This window comes from Pagrus pagrus (assembly GCF_965226575.1).
Source record: "Pagrus pagrus genome assembly, chromosome: 6".
Classification (NCBI taxonomy): domain Eukaryota; kingdom Metazoa; phylum Chordata; class Actinopteri; order Spariformes; family Sparidae; genus Pagrus; species Pagrus pagrus.
Genome location: NC_140190.1, coordinates 14445358 through 14463820, shown reverse-complemented (window position 1 = coordinate 14463820; position 18463 = coordinate 14445358). Strand labels below are relative to the sequence as shown.

At 42.3% G+C, this 18463-nt stretch overlaps 1 protein-coding gene across 5 annotated transcripts in view; it reads left to right on the top strand.

Moving 5' to 3' along the window:
* tle5 (TLE family member 5, transcriptional modulator) overlaps nucleotides 1–18163 on the top strand; it is a 43171-nt gene extending 25008 nt beyond the window's left edge. For 2 of the 5 annotated variants that reach the window (XM_084354919.1, XM_084354918.1), the window contains 4 exons: nucleotides 3878–3922; nucleotides 10954–11016; nucleotides 11788–11862; nucleotides 13585–18163. In XM_084354919.1, coding sequence (XP_084211045.1) covers nucleotides 3878–3922; nucleotides 10954–11016; nucleotides 11788–11862; nucleotides 13585–13812 — 411 coding nt within the window. In that variant the 3' untranslated portion in view covers nucleotides 13813–18163. The remainder of the gene's footprint in view (nucleotides 1–3877; nucleotides 3923–10953; nucleotides 11017–11787; nucleotides 11863–13584) is intronic. The other 3 variants (XM_084354920.1, XM_084354922.1, XM_084354921.1) reach the window with 3 other exon arrangements.
* Nucleotides 18164–18463: the final 300 nt, after the last annotated feature.

The following is an 18463-nucleotide window of genomic DNA, read 5'->3' as shown; positions in this document are numbered from 1 at the left end:
CATCAAGTAAGAATTGAATTTTGGATATGTAAATCAATTCAGAATGGTTGAAGATGAGAATCACAAGTTTATCTCTTATGCTAATCGACCCTAACCCCTCCACACCCAGCTAAAGCTACAACAATACAACTGTAGTTGAAATAAATATGATTTGTCCATGCTTTTTTTTTTTTCTTCCATTGTGCTTCTGGAGGAAATATGTGTGATTTCTCTCTCCCCAACCCCCTTCATTTCCTCTCTTTCCCCCATCTCTCTGTCTCCACACATACACATTCACACGCAAACACACACACACAGATGTGCTCGCCCGCTCTCTGCTCCACCTCGGGGCTAATCTCATTGTTGCTGGCCGTGGCTGTGTAGCCGTCTGATGTTTTGCCTCTAATTGATCCTCTGACTGGCTTTAATCTCATCTAATCTGTGCCGCCGCACTGCTCTCTCCACCATCAGCCAGCCAGCAGGCACACACATATGCACACACACACATACACACTTCCTCTCTGTTTATTTCAGGCAGGCATGAGTGCATGCAATCACGCACACACATACATACGCAGGGCCATTGTTAGCCCGATAGTGGCAGAACACACACACACACACACAAACACATTCTGACAGAAACTGACAATAATATGAACGGACGTAATAAAAGTTGATGACAAATTTTACATTCAGATATGTCTTGTTTAAGCTTGGTTGTAATATCTAACGTCTGACACTCACAATTACATTTATTCACTTCGTTGAGTGAAGTGTACCCAATTAGCCAAGTTTATGTGATTTCTTTGCTGGTCGGGAAAATGTCCGACTGGATGTGCCTACAGGGAGATATTATCACCATAAAGTAAGGAAAAGAAAGAAAAAGTCTTGCAGCTGTTTCGTTTTAGAGTTTTTCTTTTCTGTAACTGCTAGCCATAGTATATATTCTGGCTTTTTGTGCATGCATGTAACAAATCAGAAAACTGAAGGAAACTGGGCAAAGCCTCACACATGGAAAGAGTAACTGAAAGGTTAAAATAGTAGCAACACTTGGCTTTTCCGTTGCCACTTTTGTCAAACTGTGCTGCACTGATTTCAAATACCAGTTTAAGTGTGCACAGGGGTACTAAGCCGTGCCATAGTTGGACCATCACTGTAGTGGGGCCAAAGCGCACCTAACCTTCCTCCAAGCGGGCTACTGTGACATCCCACGACCGAAGCCAGCTCATTACGACCACCCCTCTCCCTCTCAAACAAGTGTGTGTTGTGAAACTCATATCTGTGCAGCATACCGGAGAGAAAGACATTTTTAGAACTGAATCTCTGTGGTTTTAAGTTTAGTTTCTCTCCTGCGTGCCTGTTCGTAAGTTCAGACATTTGCTTTATTTTACTGTTTCATCGTGTCAGGAGTTGTTTACAGAGTTACTGCTGGTGAAAACGTGATTTTTCCTGATTTATTATAACTAGATAACAGGGTACTTTTATTGTGAAGAATTTATAGGAAATTAAACATGTTTATAGCCAAATTAGTGAGGCTTGCTGAGCAGCTTTTCTTCAATAATACTGCTAGGAGGAAGAGCTTACAATCGTTCCTTTGACCACTAGTCAAGATGAACGCGTCAGCAGTGAAGGACACACCTTCAGACTGGTAGCCCTCTTGTAGTAGAAATGCAAATCGCTGCCGCACTGAGCAAAAGTGCTGAGTCAAGCCGAGCCAGCGTGTGTGTGTGTGTGTGTGTGTGGAAAAGCTTTACTTTTTGCATGCATTACTAGCCTTAACTTTTTCATCAGCTTCACCTTGATGTGTGATGTGTGGCAAATATTACTGGCAACAAAGCAGTCAAAGGAGACCAGTGGTAAATAATGTGGTTGTCATTACATTATTGAGGAGATACACGTAAGCAACAGGCCTACCTCAAGCACAGCTATGGTATAGGTGATTGGGTCTGTAACTTTTTATTACCCACTGTGGCGGCATATAAAAAATTTGGTCCTCCTAGAGACACCTTTTGTAGCAGGAGCTACAAACTACAAAAGCAGTTTTGAGTACTTTGCCAGGTGTTTATATGTCTGCCTGCATTTTTACACATTTGTGACAAAAATCTGTCCAAACACAGACTGACAGACAGACAGTTACAAATTTTTACAGGTGTGTAGTTGACATCAAAATGAAGGCAAAGTCCAAAGACGGGGTGGCCCCATCCATGAGTACCGAGTACTCATGTAATAATGTAGTAATCACTAATGAGTAGTCATGGCTTGGAACGTGAACATGCTGACGGGCATCACAGCTGGTGTGATCCCATCGCAACAGCTGTTTGAAAGAGGGGATGATCAAATATTCTGATCAATCGCATGTGCTGCTGCCTTATCAGTATAGTGGCCAGTTGCTGTAAATCAACATCTGCGAGCTAATGTGTAGAAGCTTTTAGGAATTAACCATCAAGGAAATTGTTAATAAAGGTGTTGCTGCCTTTTAAAACGCATTTGCCTACAGCATAGTTACCACAATAACATCAAAGTAACCTGGTAGGATGTCAATGAGGTAAATGGACCACCGTCAGCTATGCAAGATATTCCATGATTAAGTGCTTTGTTTATGCAAACCTTTTTTTTTTTTTTTAATGACTGCCCTCATTTGGTTGTGATAATACGCAGCAGTATAACCCAGGTTATACTTGCATTGTAATCAACTTGCATCATCAAATCTCTTTACAATGTTACATTCATGTTAAATACAAAGAGATTTTCCTCAGTGGAAACTGTCTTCAGATTCAGCTCAAAATGTAGCGATAAAATTGAACTATGAATGCAATATGGTTTATCCATCCTACACACACACACACACACACACACACACACAGACACACACACACACACACACACACAGTTTCAATCGCACTTCCACTCCATCAGTGGCAGGCCCAGCCTTGTATCCCCACAACGACCCCCCACCCCTCACACACACACTCCTCTAATAGCATATCAGGTTGCCCCACTCCCCCGGCCAGCGGCAGCACCTCCATTTCCCCAGCGCTGTAATTACTTTAGGGAGCTTCCGCGTGGGCTCGAGCAGCTACAGAAAAAAAAAGTGTGCGTGCACGTGTGTGTGTGCGCACATGCATTCATGTACAAGGTAGTGTCAGTGTGAGACCGAACAGAAAACAACAATGGTGTGTGTGTGTGTGTGTGTGTGTTGTTTGTTTTCCAGTGACAGAGCCAGTCCCCCTGCAGACAGAGTGGGTGATTAACAGGGTTGACGCCTAGAGGGTGGCCCTCTCATTAACACTGAACACACACACACACACACACACACACATACTCGCACACACTCACAACAGAGGCTCTTTCTCTACTGACTCCTTTTCTCTCTCGGTTCCTTTTCCTATTTGAAGCCATGTGTCTTCTTTCCTCTTTGTGTGTGCATGCAGGCGTGATTGTGGTGGGAATAGTTATGTAGAATCAAAATCTGGAATCTTGGGAGTCATTAAGATTTCTAAGATGTGGCGTGTTGGGTTTAGCGTCTACTTTGTGTTGATGGATAAATTAATTTATTTTCAGCCAGGACTTTCCTCGCCTAAATTTTAGCATTGTGCCGATGGTTTATAGTTGTTTACACAGGGATTCTAGGAAGTATCACTATTTTATTGTCTATGATTGCTATAATATTGTGTCCTTTTGTATTTTTTTATATTGTGAATTATGAGGCACAATTTTCTTGTCTTTTTTAACAACTCTGAATAATTACTAAATCATACTTTTGTTGAGAATGCCAGCTAAAAAAGAGATGTTTTTTCCCATTACAGGAAATGCACACCACACAAAGAAAATTGTGCACAATGAGTATTTGAGGCCTCTTATAACATATTCTTTTTGTTCTTCCCTCTCTTTTTCCCAGTACTATGAGATGTCCTACGGCCTCAATATTGAGATGCACAAACAGGTGAGCATTTATCTGTTCCAATCACATAACATGTAAAACTGTGCAAAAAAATACTGGAACACAGAAGGATGCATTTTTTGGCTGTAGGACAGGCTGGATTCATGCCTGTTTATGGAGGAAATTTGCAGTTACAATCTTGTGGTGCCAGTAATTGTTAAAGGGGTTTATGTTGCTGCAGTTGACAACATTTGTTGGTCTTTATACTCTGTGTGCCAATGTAGATTGTGAGACTTTCCATAAAACACAATTTTAAAAGTTTTTTTCTGTACATTTCTTTATGCATTTTGTATGTGGCATGTTAAATATTCAAGCTGAAAGCCCCTATTGAGCAAATGAGTGGTTCACTAGACAGAGCTGTAAAAAAAAACAATTTACAGTTAACATAATTCGACCTGTTAGAGCCCTGAAGGACGAGGCTGTTGATGAACGTCTGTGGCCCTAGTTGTTGTGGAGTGAGTCCCCCCACACTGTTGGCTTTAGTGGGCCCTTGTCGTCGGCTTTTTGGCTGCTTGAGCATGTTGAATCAGCATGCCTTTCAGTGAGGGAAGTCACTCTGAATCAGTGCACGAGAGGAGAAACAGAAAATGAAAGTAAAAGCCCCTCGTGCCTGTCGCTGTAGTATCCATGAGTTCAACCATTTTGCACAGTTCTGTTTGTTTTACCTCCACCTCTTCCTTATTGCCATTTGCAACATTTATCAGACATATTCTTGAGTAGAAGTGCCTTGCAGAGTCTTCCGGTTTCCTTTTTAAAATGACAAACACAGACTACTGCCACCTGGTGGTATGGAGTGGTGTTTCCTTTCACGCAGGCACAAAATGTACAAGCTAATTGGCTGTCGGCTGCAGTATTTGCGGTGGGTGCAGGTGCAGCTTTTTGGCCTTGACACGGGACATGAGGTGATGTAACAGTCGGCCCTGTCAGGGCCCTTTTTTAAAGTAGTGTAAAGTAACCAGAGCGAGTGACAGTAAAATTCCTATTTGAATGTTTTCTTCAAACACAAGTCTCCAGATACATTAAGCTACACACTGGGGTTATGTTATGGCCATCATAAATATTTTAACTTTGTTTCTGAGAAACAAATTGCTGTGGCAAATGGCTGTAAATTCTACTGCAGAGAAGCTAAAGAGAAGTCTAGAGAGAAGTGAACCATTGCTTTTTCACCAAACTTGGTGCTGAGATTGAAGAGTAAGAGATTTGACGTTCGATGGTGAAACTAGCCAGAGCCAGAATAAGAGCTGCAGAAATCTCAAAACAGTTTGTAGTCGCAATCAGGAAAAAAGCACCACAGCAAGTTTGTTGAATTCATCTGACATTACTCTAGAATATAGAGGTCTAGAATATAGAAGAGGGTTTTTTTGTACTTCTGCCAATAAGCAATGTAGGCAGCATCATTTTAAACTTTACTTACAAAAATGTCTCAAGGACTACCATCACAGTCCATCATTGCAGTTGCTTGTTGTTGATACTGATGAATCTGCTGGGGAGAGTTTCATGGCCATCAAAACCTTGGAGGTGTTCCAGCTGCCAGTCAGCTAACATCGTCTGTGCAAGCAAACAAGAAAAAAGAAAATAAGACTTTTATTTCCAGGACCTTGATCATCCAAAATAACTCCTCGCATTTTTGTTATTTTGTTGGTGCAGAAACAGCTGTGCATCCCCAACCCTATTCCCCCACTGTGCACCTGCAGCTCACTGATTGGCAGGTGTGAATTGCAGAGATAATCTCCCATCACTTTGGTAGTGTTCAGCGACATTTGAATGATGCCACCTGAGGCTGTGTGTAAAATGCAGGCGCCGAGGGGTTAGCTTTTTTGCTGTTGCCACATCAGTTTTAGTTCACTCCATACACTGTTTTCCATTGAGACGTATGAGGAAGGGAATTTTATCATCTCCAAGTCGTGGAAAGTTTAGTTGTGACTGCGCACATGTGGATATTGGTCTGGCAACAAATCCTAAATTATAACAGTTAGATAGTCATAACTTCTGCAACAGCTTCATCACTTTTCAGCAGCCTCCCCTAAAACATCCAGTGAAGTCGGCACAGATGGAATCAGTTGGCCATTTTGAAAAAGAAAAGAAAAGGAAGCCCTCATTCAGGCAGGGGAGGGGTGAGGAGCTGATATCATACATCAGTGTGTGTGTCTGAAGCCGGGGAAGTAATTTATGCTCAGCCTGTAGGAGGGAGAGAGCGATGGGCCTCCAAAGGGCCAGCCCTTATCGGTGACCTCGTCTGGCGCTGCCCGTCCACACAAACGCACACACACTGTCTTATGATTGACGGCACACTCTGACAGCCATATTGGGAGAACCGAGCACACTTTGACAAATGGACACACACGCACACACAGAAGTAGCAGCTTCCATGATTTAGAGACCTTCACATATATGCAGCCACACAAACTCGGAGGGAGGAAGCACAGGACAGGGACCGTCACACACAGACACACACTCGCACACACACAGACTGTTACAGGCAAGCATGTACACACACAATCTTCAGCTGTGTGTGTGCTGCTCATCCCACCCTTTTCCTTTAACTGACAGGGATGAAATTCACAGTCACGAGTGCAGTTGTGTGTTTGTGTATGTTATGTCGTGTGTGTGTGTGTGTGTGTGTGTGTGTGTGTGTGTGTGTGTGTGTGTGTGTGTGTGTGTGTGAGTGATGTTGTACATTTGTTCACGTGCTTTCCTTTTGGCTGTCTGCAATTTTAAAAAATGTGTGGGTGGGTGGGTTGACACTGCCTGTACGAGCCTGTGTGTGTGTGTGTGTGTATGTGTGTGTGTGTGTGTGTGTGTGTGTGTGTGTGTCTCTCAGTGCATATGCTCGTTTATTTGTGTGTGTTTGTGTGTGTATGTGTGTGCGCGCGCATGCTTTCTTTGTGCACAGTGTGAGTGGGTGCGGAGAGTCGCTAGTTCTATTAGAGAGTTGAAATTGAAGGGGATGTGTGGAAACGAGTGTCGAGGAGCATTCATGTCTAGGCCTATTGTGCACAGCCATCCCCCACCTCCTCCCCCTCCTCCACTTCTGCTCCTCCTCCCCCTCCCTCTCCACCTCTGTCTCTATTTCCCTCTTTCTTTCTCTCTCGCACTCTCACACATTCAATTGCTCCCTCTTGATCACTCTGTCCCACTCAATTCAAAAAATGCCTCTCCACTCTGTCTGCTTTCGCTCTCTCTCTCTCTCTCTCTCTCTCTCTCTCTCTCTCTCTCTGTTTTGTCTCTCTCTCTCTCTCTCTCTCTGTTTCCTCTCTGTTTTGTCTTGGTGCGGAAAAGCAAGGTTGAGTTGTGGATTGAACTGGGAATATGTTGAATGAAGCTGCATTGTTGCCAGGTCCTCTTTGTCTTTCTATTGTTCTGTTTTCTCTCTGTGTTTTTCTTCCTCTATGTTTAGTCTCCAGTGTGTCTCCCCCCTGACAACATAACTCCAGCATCTATGTTTTGTTCATATCGTATATAATGTAGGTGTTTCCATTGTGTGTTTGAATAATGTACATTCTTCAGTCAAGTTCTTCGGCCTCAATCATACTGTATAGTAAAGCCAATTCCTGATGCTTTCTTCTGTGCTAGGGGGACTCGTGTCTATAGGTTGAACTGGGCGAGTTATACGTGTTAGGTGTGGAATAAGAAGTATCTATTTACTTTATTTATAGTGGCGACAGACAACTAGTGTTTCCAAGTGCTATTATTGTTATCGCTGCTGTTGCGAAGTCTATGATTCATTTAGTCTTTATTCAGCAATAAAGCTGATGTCATTAATGTCATTAATTGATGGACAGCAAATTAATCAGGAACTATTTTATTAATTCATGATAAGTTTGTCATTTCATTTTTAAAGCAAAAATGCCAAAACATTTTTTGATGTGAATGCAAACTGAATATCTGTTAGTTCACGATTAAATGATTAATCATTTAGTCTATAAATTGTCAAAAAATCTTGAAAAATGCTCATCACAATGTCCCAGAACCCAAAGTGATGTCTTCAGAGTGCTTTGTCTGCTTTTGTCCAACAAACAGACTCTTCATGTACTTTCATAAAAGACAAAGAAAAGCAGCAAATCCTTACATTGAAGAAGCTGGAGCCAGCATATGTTTGTCATTTCAATTAAATGAACTATCAATTATCAAAGTAGTTGGTTTTATTCATTCAGTCAACTAATCTATTATTGACTAATTGTCTAACTCTAATTTGAAGATGATCTCCTGTTTGTTTGTTACTAATTTCTACTACTTCATCAGATTTTGTGACTGTGCATTTGATTCAGATTCACTCTTGGCATTTGAAAGTTCATAAAAGGATCCTTTTAAATTCTTTATAAATGATGTATGAAGTATCATGTCCTGTTGTATTCTTGGCAGGAAGCAGTAACACAGGACACTCAAAGAGTGAAGATCATTCAGGGACAAAATCAGGACACTCTGAGGAAGTCTGTGAAATGTTAGGTTTGTTTAGGCTGCCTTCCACACTTCCTTAAATCAACTTAAACACATTTTTGTCTCTATGTTGGCTTTCCTTTTTGCGTCTACATTTTTCAAATTACAAAAGATAAAGCATATTTAAATTGGCCAAAAGCAGCAAAGACTTCTCCAAGGGCTATAATTCAGTCAGTTACAGATCTTCGATGTGTTAGGCCAGTGTTATATTACCTACATTTTATTTGCACACATACAATGCTCTTGTCAGTGAATGTGTGCTCCAGTGACACTTGAGGTAAGCTGGAAAGAGGCAGAGTAAAATGTAAAGAGAGGACAAAAGAGAGAAAGAGGTGTTCGGAGAGACACAGAGGAGGATAATGGAGAGCGCAGATAAAAGAAGAGACAGAAGCCGCGTTGGGAAAAAAGAGGGAAAGAGAGACGGCATAAAGGGCACTGAAAAAGAGGAAGAGCCATAGTTAGCATGGAGCGAGTCCCGCAGAGACATTTTAGAGAGACATTTTAGATATGTCAGGGAGTGTGTATGTGTAATGATGAGCGGATAGGAGTGAAGCGCTTGATGGGGAGCTGTGCTCTGCATGCCTAATGACTGTTAGGAGGGCCCCTCTCTCCTCATCGCGCCACAAATTACGCTCTAACACAATTACTGCTGCTTTGCATATCTCAGACGGATTGGATGATTACCAACCAAATGTGATAATAGACCTGTATGTGAGAAAGATAGGGTATGTGCACGCCGAGGAAAGTGTGTGTGTGTGTGTGTGTGTGTGTGTGTGTGTGTGTGTGTGTGTGTGTGTGTGTGTGTGTGTGTGTGTGTGTGTGTGTGTGTGTGTGTGTGTGTGTGTGTGTGTGTGTGTGTGTGTGTGTGTGTGTGTGTGTGTGTGTGTGTGTGAGATCACGTGTGCGTCCAAGAGTTTTGAGAACGAGTATTAAGTATGAGCAACTTAATTAATGAGGTGAATAACAGGAGTCTGACGTGTGAGTGTGTAATGCATGATATGTGCACCCCAGTTTGGGAAGGTCATAGCAGACGTTTCCCATACCGATGAGAGTGGGGTTTGAATCACAAGGGTTTAATGATAGTTTAATTGATAGTATTTTCCAATGAAAAGACAAAAAACAACAATAAAACCACAAGTTTTATCTTTGTAGCCAAACTGGTGTAGTTTATTGTAGGAGACCTCAGTTGAAGGCCCTGCACACCCACACAGCTGTTTTTATTTAGTATGCATGATAGGACCTTGATATCAACAAAGTACAACTACATATTTTAATAAATAGGCCCTTTTCACAGCTATACTAGTAGTAAAAAAGAACATGTTATTAATAACAGTTGAATATGGCTCTTTTGTATTTAAGTGTCCCAGTATGTCATGACTGGTCGACAGTGAGACAAGCATGCATAATACGAGGACCCTGAAACGGAAGCAGCTAAATTAATTTATTTTTTACCCCTATGCTTCAGAACCAAAATGGCACAGTCCTGGTTTTCCCAACCCTTGCTGCTATGTAGCAGATTTGTTGCTGGCATGGCCAAACTAAGTCAATGACTACATTTAAGTACACGAAAAATTCCAGTTCTTGCTCTTATTCTGAAAAAGGCGATATTTCTAGTTAAATGACTATTCCATTAATATTCCTTTTACCATGTTCCCTTTCATAATCGCTCCTCTTCTATTTGTTTTGAAAAGGTCAGCATTGCCATACTTGTGCATGTCCAGAAATCTGTGGATATCTTAGTCTTTTATAATGTTAAGAAGCAGGTGTTTTTCTCTTTCTGGGGCCCGGGCTTTTATTTTGTGTATGCTTCTCTGCCATAACCTTACAAAGTGTTGGCTAGGCAACACACAGAGCTGATGGTAGATCATGTGTCACAATTGAGAAGCCTATTCTGAGAAGTGCTGGAGTGCTCTTAAAACCTGAATATGAGCATATCCCACATGTCTTAATCGGAAAATGCTCCATGTGGAATAAGGCCTAATTCTCTCAAAGGTGAAGTGCTGTATGAATGACCCGTATGAAAGTTTGAATATTGTCATATTTGGAAGAATTGTAGAATATTAGTGTGCATGTAAACATAGTCATTAAAAATGATGCAGTGAATCTAACAAGAGATGGAGGGAGCCGTCAGTCAACCACTGTCTGACGTAGTCCTGTGGCAAGCTCTTATCAGGCAGCATAAGTGAAAACACGGTGAAAAAACTGTGCGGATGAACGCACATCAGTGAGTTACACTGTTGCACTGTAGTTTTTGAGTCAGTCCCACGTACAGTGTTCTGCTGCTGTAAATATTCACTAGAGCCCCAAATGTGTAATAATCTGCATCTGAAAATAGTCCCAAACAAACAGACTCTTCACTCCAGTTTGTGTAATGTAAAAATGACATTGCCCTGCTTTTTTAGGAAGCTACTTAGACTATTTATTTTTTTTAGAAATTCATCTGTGACTAGTTTATATGTTTAACATCCTAAGTAGGAATGACTGTGTGCCACAGACGGGGCAGAGATGTTGGAAAGACTGACTAACACACTGTTGGTTTTAGAAATGTAGAGTAACACCAGTATTATCCTTTAACTAAAATAAATCTCTTTCCACAGGCTGAGATAGTGAAGAGATTGAACGGGATCTGCGCACAAGTCCTCCCCTACCTGTCTCAGGAGGTAAGAACATGCGCATGCACACACACACACACACTGACACAACCACGTCACTAACCCTCTGACCCTCAGCCTTATTCCTTACATCCTGCAATGAGATCACCCTCATTCCCGCCTCATTACCTCTCCACCTCGCTGACCCCTCGCTCAGCATCCCTCCCTCATCTCCACTTCCCTCCTCTCGTCATTCATCATCACTCGCTTCCCGTGTTCCTTTCCACCTCACTTTTGCTTTTATTCCTCCCTCCCCCACTCTCCTGTGTCATATTCAATCTGTCCTCGCAGCTCTCCCTCCCCCTCCCTTTTTGACCTCCTCCTCCACTCCCCCTCCTTCCTTCTATGCCCCCCCCCCCCCATCCCACTCCCACTCCTCTTTTCCTTTATACGTGTGTGTCAGCGTAATAAATGGTTGTGTGATTCAGATAAGCCATGCTCTTATCTGCCCACCAGGGCGTTGACCTCCACCCATTACAGCACACCAGCCAACCATCCATTCACCGGTGTCACACAAGGCTTTTGTATGTGTGTGTGCGTGTGTGGTTGTGTGTGTTTGTGTATGACTGGATGAATAGCTGAATGGCCGGAGGGGGGGATGCATCACCAGAGAGGGTTGTCGGTTCTCTGTTGGGACTATTGATATTGATCTAACCTCTTCACCCCCTCCTCCCCACCCCCCCTCCAACTCTCCTCCACTTGTTTCTGTCTCGCTTTTATTGTCTCCCTCACTTTCCTTCTCTCGTCTTCACCCCCTCCACCCTCACCCACCATCTCCAGCACCAGCAGCAGGTCCTGGCAGCCATAGAGAGGGCCAAGCAGGTCACCCCCCCAGAGATGAACTCCATCATAAGGGTATGATGTTCCAGCCCCACGTGAGGGTCTTATGAGGACTAGAAAGAGCAATTATTGATCATTAGCACCAATTCTGTGGTTTCTAATGTCTAATGTCCTTTTTTTTCTGTAAACCAAACTAAATGCAGTTATCAGTATTGTTAGAAAAATGTTAATAGGGCCCATCTTTCTCATGAAATCATTATGACATACAGTGACTATAATAGATGAACGAATGCAATCCAATACAAAAGTGCCATAATGAATACAAGCTTTCTGGACAGAGGCCTTAATTCCCAGTGAGGTTTAATTTGTTTCTTTGTTAAAATCAGTTTAATGGAAAATTTGAAGACATATTGCACTGATTTAATGTTGCCCTTGCATCGCATAGGGTATGGTCAGAATTAAAGCAGCAGAGGTATCCTGACTTTTAGTATCTAGCGAGGGTCGAGCTCTTTTTGATGAATGCACACATCGTTTAAACTCCACGCATACACTTGTATGTCATCACAATGACATCATCCAGGTTATTTTCTCAGATTTTAGAAAGCTCCTCCAGACCCAAAGAAGACATGACACTGTTTTCTCAGGCTGAGTTGGACTGATTTTGAGCTGAGTTCAGTGGTTCTCAACCTTTTGGAGTCGCGAGCCACCAGAAAAATCAGGTTGGAAATGAAATTAAAAAAGGGGCTTTGTGTGTATGTGCCTCCATTCAGAACTTGTGCAAGAATACTTCGACTCCAATAAACGCACTAAATAATATCAATTTTAAGGCAAAACTATAGCACTGGTACTGTAATGTAAAAGAAAACCTGGCAACCCCTGGAAATTATCCTGCAACCCCCTTCAGGGGTCCTGAGCCCCAGGTTGAGAACCGTTGGCTAAGCTGCTCCATCATTTTGCCAGAGCTTTAGTGTTAGCTAGCCAAACCTCTCCATCATGTTTCTATGGGTCTAGTGTTAGCTGGCTTAGCCTATCCATCACTGTGATGCAGGATTCAAATAGGTGCCTTGTCTTTTTCTTTGTGTCTGCTGCTTTAGATACAGAGGAGTCTGCCCTGCATAGGTCTTTTTCAGGACTGGACCTCTTCTCAGTACAGAGAAACAAATGCCCACCAATATCTGACTGACAGCAGTTAATATCATACTTTATACATCTTATATAAGGACGCAGAGCATTTGAGCTCTGGTTCTGAATGTGAAGCAGAGCTGTGGACTCTGCAGGTGTAGCTTGGCAGACTGAGGCTGTTTATGGGAAGTCAGTCAGGATTGTCATAAAATCAACTCACTGATGTGTCATCATGTTCAGTGTGTGTCCAACAGGGAGTGATGAAAATGCAGTCACTTGGCAGTAACAATCTTTCTTCCTCTACATTAAGATGAAATGTGTGGTATTTATTCATGTGTGCTTTTATATTTTATAGTGGACCATCTCTGTCCTCTATAAAACAGTGTTTCCATTTTTGTGTTTCTCTGGGTTGTATTGAAAATTGCATCTAATATAAATAAGTTATGTGTGCTGCAGATTTTCCATCTCCTACGGAGCATGTATTGTAGCCATCCATCTATCCTATTGTGCCTGAGCTATTAGCGCTGTGCCTCAGGGGTTATATATTAAACATAATTTGTGATGTATAATAGGTCTGTGCGTTGCAGATTTTGCATTTCCCTCTGTGTTTTGCAGTGATTTGTGTGCTGGATCTATCCCGCTGTGTCTTACTTGGTCTGGTTGTCTTCCATGCAGCAGCAGCTTCAGGCTCACCAGCTGTCTCAGCTCCAGGGCCTGGCCCTGCCCATGACCCCTCTGCCGTTGGGCCTGAGCCAGCCAACCCTCCCCGCCGTCACCACCTCCTCTGGTCTCTTCTCCCTCTCCTCCCTGCTGGCCTCCCAAGCCCAGCTGGCCAAGGAGGAGAAAGCATCACGTGACGGAGTCGACAGCCACCGCGAAGAGGACGGAGACAAGTCTGATTAGATGGTGTCCCCCTTCAGCTCTGTTTTTATCCAGAGATCTACAGCCTCTCCCCTGGTCTCCCTCTCTCTGACCTTAGCTAACACGGGCTTCAATCCCATCACCACAGCTCCAGCTACAGACCCCTAACCAACTCCCATTACTGGGCGAGCTTTGGCACCTGCCTCTCATGTCAGACTGGTCCCTATCTCCTCATATTTACCATATTGGATTGTTTCCTTATATTTCCTTTCTCTGTCTTTTCCTCAGATGCTGTCTCCTTTTTATATGTGATTAAGCTTCAGCTTTTTTTTTTTGCTTATTTTATTTTATTTTTTTATCAGGACTACTTTCTATTTCTGTTCCTTCCTGCATTCCTGTTGCTCTGCCTCTCAGTTCTTATTCCTGTTCAGTTTCTGTTTTTCTCTTCCTCCCACTCCCCTCACGTCTCGCCTGTGTTGTAAGCGGGTGTCCATGTTACACAGGACCGATCTGTGAGACTGAACACACCATACTGTAGGTGTTAAAACAGGCTAAATGTTAAACACAGGGATTCTTTGGCAAGCTGTTAAACTTGCAGACACAATACAAAATTCCTAAAAACTTCATTCTGCTAAGAAAGAGGTCCTGCAGAGATCAGTAGTGTTGATACTTTTTGGCAGTTCATATTGCATGCATTCATTCACAGCTTAAAGTTAGCTTGAAGTTTAAATGTTGGATTGTTTCGGAGATCAGGTGTTAAAATAGTGCCCTGGCTAAAGAGAGAAACGTCCCAAAAGTTTCTCACACACATACATAACAACCAAAACTGCTGCTTTTAAAGCAGAATTATGTTGTGTATAATCCTAAATTTGTACGGAGAAAGGAAAAGCACCTTCTCAGACGAACTTCCTGCTGAGAGCTGTAAGTCTAGGTAACAAACCCATCTTTGTAAGCAATGCCCCCCCCCTACATCAGATAAATCCACCCAGCACCTTAACAGAAAGGCAACATTTTCATCATTAAAGGACAAAGATGCCACTTGACTCCTGCACCCTCCTTCACAGAGGGGGGAGGGTGTGCATGTTGTGTGTTTGACAGCAGAGGGCAGTGTGTGTCTTTGAGGAATTCCTCCGCGTTGGGTTCAGGCCTGAGCAAAAACAAGGACAGGACAATGACAGAGTGCAGACTGTGTCACAAGGGGAGTGTCTTATTTATCCACTCTGTGTACAAACTTAGTATACAGAGACTAGACCGGTCACATTAATCTCTGCATGCGGTCAGTCCCAGTCTGTGTCATGATCAAGTTTTTCGGTCTATTTTAAGGAACATCTCGGCAAGAAACAGAGCTAGGCCTAAGCTTTTGATCCTGCCTGTAAATTTGAATACTGTACATTTGGATTCACAGGTCTGTCTACACACTGCATAATACAGATGATTTTTTGAGTTGAAAATCTCCATGACTCTCAGATCTCACAGATGAAGCACAAGCGTCCTCCACAGCCGCTCTGATGAGTCAAAAAAACGCAAACTCCCCATTAGCATCACAGGCCCTGCACACCTACTCAGCTGTTTTCAATTACCTTGTCCGATCAGGCCTCTCGTCAGGTGGAAGTTGGGTGAAACGACGCCGTTAACAATGTGATGTCACCAAATTCTGACTGTGTTCAAAATCTCTGTCCAAATTGTCACGAATGGCAACGCCCCCAGTTTGATTCCAGCAGGAGATCTTTGTTGCAGGCTAATGCCCCATTTAATTACTTGAGCTTAATTGCTGAACGATGAACTTTGGCTGACATGAGGCATCCATGTTCATTTGGCTTTCAGGCGCTTCTGTATAATTAAGGGCAATGTCAGATATATCAAAGCTTTCACAGAAATCTGAGTTTCCCAGTACTAATTACCACTAGAAGTGTGAGGGAGAAGAGAGAGGAGGTCTGATCAGGCGACATGAGTGAAGACAGCCTACTGGGTGGACTAAGGGTGTGTAGGGGCTTTAACGGGGCTAGTAGCAGAAAGAATGGCCCCATAAAAGGCCTTGTCCACACATTTACGGATATTTTTCTAAATCAATAATTTCCTCTGTTTAAAAACAAATTCTGTCCACACAACCTTCGTTTTATAAAATATCTCTGGACACATGAGACGGCAAAAATGATTCCAAACACCAAAACAAGCATGCTTACAGTACAGTACATAGCAAGCCCGTCTGGCACTGAGCAACCAAAGCAGGAAGAGGCATTGTTTTCCCCAGTCGCTATCCCCGGGTAACGCTGGAAGAACTGTGGAAATTCAAAAGAACCCCGCTGATGGAGGAGGCAGAGAAGGTGAAGAGGGAGAGTGATGGAAACTGAGGTAAAACAAGAGTGAACTGACAGGAGAGAGCTCTGGTTCTGTCAAAGTCTGTTCCCCTGTTGACGTTTCCACCTTTCGTATTAGATCAGTAAGTAACAAAACCTGCCTACTTACTAATATAGCCGGGTGTTTAACTCTGCCCTTTTTATAGCGCTGAGATCTGGGTTTTTAGGTTAAAAAGGGGTTCTTACGTTGGACAGTAGCCATGTTGCTAACTCTGTCTTTGCAACAGCAGCGCCAACAGTAATACCACAGGAAACTCAAGGAGAGGGGGCAGTTGAAAAGTTGTCTATTTCTGCTTCAAATAAAATAATCCAAAACAGTTTACAACAGTTAAGTTTTAACTGAGAGTAAACAAATGGTCGTGATTGTCGTAGTTCCAGGTTCATTACACAAAACAACGATGGGCGTACTTGAATTAAGTTAATTGTTTCTTGGAACTTTAGAAGGCGTTTTAAAAAAATCTCAGACCTAGGAAAAAATTCATTTTGCTAAATATCTGTATATGTGTGGACAAAAGCCTAAATGTTTGCTCTCTACACACCGAACACACTGAAATGTACATATTGAAGTTGTTCAAAGAACGCAAACATTTCCACCAGAGGTAGCCTCAGTGGTGATCGAACCTCTGACCATGGCACAAAGATTGTTTGATTGAATGAGTCGACGGTGGCGGCCCGTGTTTGTCTGAATGTTGATATGGTTTACAAACCCAACAGACTAATACAGATGCTTCCAGAGATGCACCATGGGAAACTGCCTCTTGGCCTGCTTTTCTAATCTCGTCTTCTCTCTTTGTGCAGTTCCCCATTGCGCACACACACACGCAGACAGGCACAGGAACACACACCTTACTTCGCCTCCTCTGTCTGTTTTGATGGCTACACTGTGAGAATGAATTGATATGAAGAGTTTCATACTTAAACAAACATCCTTTTGATTTGTAAACACTCTTTAGCATGATGGTGATGATAAAGCACATTTTATTGTTGAATCATTCAGAAAGCAAACAGAATAATAAAACCCGTCTTGTGTCTGGAAGTTGAGATGACAAACTGTTCCTTTTATGATGCCCGTTGTTGTGTATGTATGTGAATACATTAACACGGTGTGTGTAAACAGATGTACAGGTTTGGTCGTTGCTGATGAACCACAGAGATAAAATGCATTCCTGTTCCTACTACAGCTAAAGCTAACACGCTATTCTGCTTGTGAATTAAGCTCGCAGCACATCGTCTCCCATCACACTGTACGTATGTAGCTACATACTGTACTCGTCGTAGTGTATGCAGACTGTGTAGACAAAGCGACACACACACACACATCAATGCATGTCTGCGGGGGAAACGAGATTGATTTCTTTCTAGTGGAGACGTTTTTTTAAAGAATGTTTGGTCCAAATTTTCTGTGATCAATGCACTTGTTTTCCTTTTTCCTCTTGTTTGTTTTGAGATATTAATCGATATGAACTAGAGTGAGAATTACAAAGCTGACGTTATAAACATACAAATGAAATTCTATGTATTTGTTAAAGTAGTTGGAGGTGCTCGCCTCTGTATACAGTTATACATAGAAAGCTTTATGTGTATATAGCTGCATCTTTTCTTGTTTGTCCTGGATGATTCCTGTGCTATTGTGTTACAAAACTGATGTGACACCAGGGGGGAAACTGCAGTACTTTTGCCCTTTGACCCCTTTCTTCTTCTCTGACTCCCGACTCCTCTTTACCCCCATGTCACATCCCACCTCCCCAACTTTTTGCCCCCATAGCGTGAAGCATTGTAAGCGTTTTGAGCTTTGTAAAGGTCTTTTTTTAAATACTTATTTTGTGCATAATGTAAAACCTGAAAGTGTGTACTTTGGCAAAAAAAAAAAAAAAAAATGTTTTGTGTCTGAAATCATAGCTTCATTAAAACAAAAAACAAAAAAAAAACTATAAAAAAGTACAACAAACATTTACTATAAATAATATGAAATGTTCTGCAGTAAGGAAGGACTTCTGGTGCCTTACAAATAAAGTCAATCAAATCATAAGAAACTCTCCCTGCTTTTCTGTCACTCTTTTTGAACGTCTCCGGATTGCTGTTAATGGTTTGGTGGCCACATTTGATTTCTGTAGCGGCATTTTAATCCAGTTTTAACTAAGACGCACCTCTACACTTACTTCCAAGCAGCCCATTTAAGATTTTGTTACATATCCTTTCTTTTAGGCAGACATTGGTTCCAGTTAATCTCATCAAGGTATTAAAAGTCCAACATCTTTGATTTAAGAGCTGGCTGGCCGACTGAGCAGTGCTAGAAACAACCAACTCACATTGTCCTCGCAACATTAAAGGTGCGA